The sequence below is a fragment of the Trematomus bernacchii genome, unplaced genomic scaffold, assembly GCF_902827165.1.
Source record: "Trematomus bernacchii unplaced genomic scaffold, fTreBer1.1, whole genome shotgun sequence".
NCBI lineage: Eukaryota > Metazoa > Chordata > Actinopteri > Perciformes > Nototheniidae > Trematomus > Trematomus bernacchii.
Genome location: NW_022987910.1, coordinates 6,766,288 through 6,770,010, shown reverse-complemented (window position 1 = coordinate 6,770,010; position 3,723 = coordinate 6,766,288). Strand labels below are relative to the sequence as shown.

The 3,723-nt window shown below is 42.5% G+C and overlaps 1 protein-coding gene across 1 annotated transcript; it reads right to left on the bottom strand.

The window, feature by feature from the left end:
* Positions 1–404: 404 nt before the first annotated feature.
* On the bottom strand, positions 405–2,977 carry LOC117470334 (ras-related protein Rap-2b). The gene is made up of 2 exons (XM_034115067.1): positions 2,078–2,977; positions 405–1,495 (listed from the first exon to the last, which is right to left on the bottom strand). The coding sequence occupies exon 1, from the start codon at positions 2,680–2,682 to the stop codon at positions 2,131–2,133; it is 552 nt and encodes a 183-aa protein (XP_033970958.1). The 5' UTR covers positions 2,683–2,977; the 3' UTR covers positions 405–1,495; positions 2,078–2,130.
* Between the last annotated feature and the right edge of the window lie 746 nt (positions 2,978–3,723).

The window sequence follows — 3,723 nt, the reverse complement described above, 5'->3', positions numbered from 1 at the left end:
GTTAGTCATCCATTTTAGAATTAGTCATAACATGTGCACACCTTAGTCTGGTTTCTTTCAGCTTTTGATTGTTCACATTCAACACATGCACAGTAATCTCAGCGTTAACCACACGGAAGGTTTTGTGTTTGAGAAAAAATAGCATTACAGGGCTTTTTGTCCGTTTGTGTTTAAGGGGAAGTCCTGATACTGTAAACTATGCATACAACATCATTTCCTTTTTTATAAACTGTATTACTGTGGTTTTTTTGTAGTAAACTGTTATTGTTGGTGTATGTAAATATACTAAGCTATATTAAGTAATGATAAACTGTTACCTAAACTGCTCATGACATCTTTGTTTAGGATCAGCAAACTGGCAATTAGCAATTGTGGAAACACAATGAAACAAGTGAACAAAGAGAAAACACAGCATGGTTTCTTTAAAAAAAAAATGCAATTTGTATTAAAAGTCTTGTTTTTAAAACAGACAGCCCATTGTTAAATGGCTGGTCTGAAATTCATCTTACAATCAGGTTAGATTTTCAACGGTACATCATCACATTTCCTGTTAAAAACAACAAAATAAACATAAACAGAATTTGATTTAAGTGGTCTGGAAGGTAAGCGTTTGGTGTTGTTATCGCATCTAGGGTCATTCCAGTACCTCTGCATTTCAAGATATGTTTGGCCAGACTAAGCAGACATTGCAAAATGAACACCTTAGACTTAAAAAAGGCCAACGTAAAACATACAGAAAACCGCCATTCCATTAACAAAAAGCCTATTGTAGTTTATTTTCAGCCTCCACCCCTACGAGATTATCCAGAAGAACAGTTCCCTAAATTGTGGATTGCCATGTTGAAGGGTTCTTTTGGTGATATGTAGGTTGGCACTAAATCTGAACAGCTGATTTGTTTAGGAAAGGCACTCGACACAAGGGCGATCGGGTCCCCATGTCACTTCAGTTAAGGTCCTCTCACACACTAAAGAGGAGATGAAGAAAAAAAGTGGCACTCATCACATTTACTCCACCAGCAGATAAGTGGGGTCAATTTCTTTTGACTTTGGAAAAAAATAGGATTTGGAGTGTTGTGGAACATCGCTCCGATAATGGGTTAGGGAGAGATATCACCAAAAATCTTTACCCGCCCCAGACTTTGCAGTTTATTTAACAAAATATACTCTATCTCTCTGTCTTCTTATACAGAAATATCAATTTATGAGTGTCTTTTAAGTGTTGCCCTCCATTTCTTTTCCATTGGGGTTTAGCTCCAGTTGTGAATACAGTTGGAACTGGTGAGGGGGTTGTTGCTGAAACTCTGGATCTGACATCAATGGTGGACACTGATCGTGCAGCAAAGATACTCCAACCCAGTAGAATTCCTGAAGAGTGGACCCCTCCCTCTGAGTCTCAGTTGCTCCCCTCCTCCTCCTCTCGTCCCCCTGCAGCATTCCTCCAAGGCCAGGGTGAGAAACGAAGAAGAGCTCAACAGTACACACTCGCTGCAACACACTGCCACAAACAAAAGATAGGAAGAGCCATGAATGAACTACAACAACCTCTGACAAAAGTAAAAACACATTTAATGTAAGGCTTATTCTGGGAGTCTTGAATCTAGGCCATAGAAGAACATCGGAATCTCCTGACTCCTGTTAACCTCATTCTGGAAAATACAATTTGAGCTGTTGTTTAACAACTTCAGACTATAGGTGTAAAGATTAAACTACTAACTATGTAACCCTTATTTAAGTAACTCATAGCTTGTCCCTCCAGTTCAGACACTTCCCCAATCTGCTTAGCAAAACAATAGACTGCAAGGTTCCTACTGTATGTCACAAGTGAAAACTAACACTGAGCTTGTATAAACGAGCACTGACATTTAAATGAATACACAAAAAGGCTCAAATTAAGCCCAGTTGAGCATACATCCGGTATGTCGCAGTGCATTTATCTATAGGCTACTTAGTATGGACATGTGCTGAGAAAGGATTTCAGTAAGTGTAATAAGTAGCCTAGGTTACTGGTGGTTACATAGTGTCAATTAATATCATTCATGTCAGCTTAACATTTCAAGTGTATGGTGTCTCAACTTACCATTGCAAACTTAAAACCGAGCAAAGAATAACACTTTATGGTTGTCCTTTTTCTTAAAGAATGACACAAGACGAGCAGCACTGGTCGTCGCCATTTGGTGTTGAAGAATAGTTCATCTGTCGGACAATCTCTGCAAACAGTTCGTCCACCGAGGTTTTATTTTTGGCAGAAGTTTCGATGAACGGGCAGTTCCATTCGTCCGCCAGTGCCTTCCCCTCAACGGACGAGACCTCCCTCTCCCCCTCAAGGTCCACTTTGTTTCCAACCAGAATCATGGGCACTCTCTCGTACCTTTTCACCCGAATGATCTGATCCCTCATAGGCTTGATGTCCTGGAAGCTTTGCTGGTTCACCAGGCTGTAGACCAGGATGAAACCCTGCCCGTTTTTGATGTACAGGTCTCGCATGGAGGCGAACTGCTCGGTCCCCGCCGTGTCCAGGATCTCCAGGACGGACGGAGAGGAGTCCACCTCGATCTCCTTCCTGTAGAAATCCTCTATCGTGGGGTCGTATTTCTCTATGAAGGAGCCCGTCACGAACTGGACGGTTAACGCGGATTTCCCGACCCCTCCGGATCCAAGAACCACTACTTTGTACTCTCTCATGGTTCTCAGCAGACAGTCCTGCTTCCTCTCCGCTGTGAGCTAGCCGCCCTGCTGGGTTTCAAACCGCTCACCGCTGCGCCTCCGCCAGCACTTTAGTACGGGCTCCGTTCGGTGGATACGGGGCGTTGCCCTCAACTATCGCTGTACAGGGGGTAAATACGGCTGTTTCGCACCCACGCTCAGCATTTCTATTGTGGCATGTTGAGTTCCCGACGACAGCTCAGCCGGTTCTTGAGCGAGCTTCCCCCGTTTTCGTTCAAGTAGCCACCGTGCGCCCGTTGCTGTCTTTGCTGGAGTCAAGTCAAACACTTCCGAAACAATCTACTTCCTGTGTGAGCTTTCACAATAAAAGTGTAATGACCTGATGTGTCGAAGTAAATCCCAATATGTAGAACTAATTGAATAAAAACAATTCACATTCTGCTTGTGTAGAAACAATATGCGTAGTATTCTCTCTAATTATTACACAGACGTAATAGCGGCTTATCACATTATTGAAATAAATATACGGGCTTTATTATATCCGGTATGGTTCTTGCTAACTTTAGCTAACTTGACGCCGTGATCCCTCTGTGCTTCCTGCCCACACTCCGCACGCAGTCTGCGTCCCACGTCACTCAATACATACAAGTGTTTAGTTAAAGGTGCAGTCCGATTTATCGCACTGACAGCGCGGCTGCTAGTACCCACGCAGACCTGCTGCCACACCTTAGTTTCGACATTACTGATCCTGAGGTTGACTACTGCTTGACTCATTTGCACACAAGTTACTGGAAATACCTATTTGCTGCAATGTGGGCCGTGGGATAAGGTGTGTTGCTTAACCCCCTAAAGCAATTCAGGGCTTATCTTCTTAAACTCCGGGTTCATCATGAGTTTCAATATTTCCAAAAACACAATTTAATTCAGTGTGTATCACAAAACAATATTTCACCTATAACATGTTAAACATTTTCCCAATTGTGGGATAGTGGATTTTACCTGTAATATAGCCGACATAGGCCTACTGTTAAAAAATACCAGCAAGTTCTGATGAAAAAA

Coding starts and splice junctions, on each gene's coding strand:
- LOC117470334 (XM_034115067.1), bottom strand. CDS start 2,682: ATGAGAGAGTACAAAGTAGTGGTTCTTGGATCCGGAGGGGTCGGGAAA.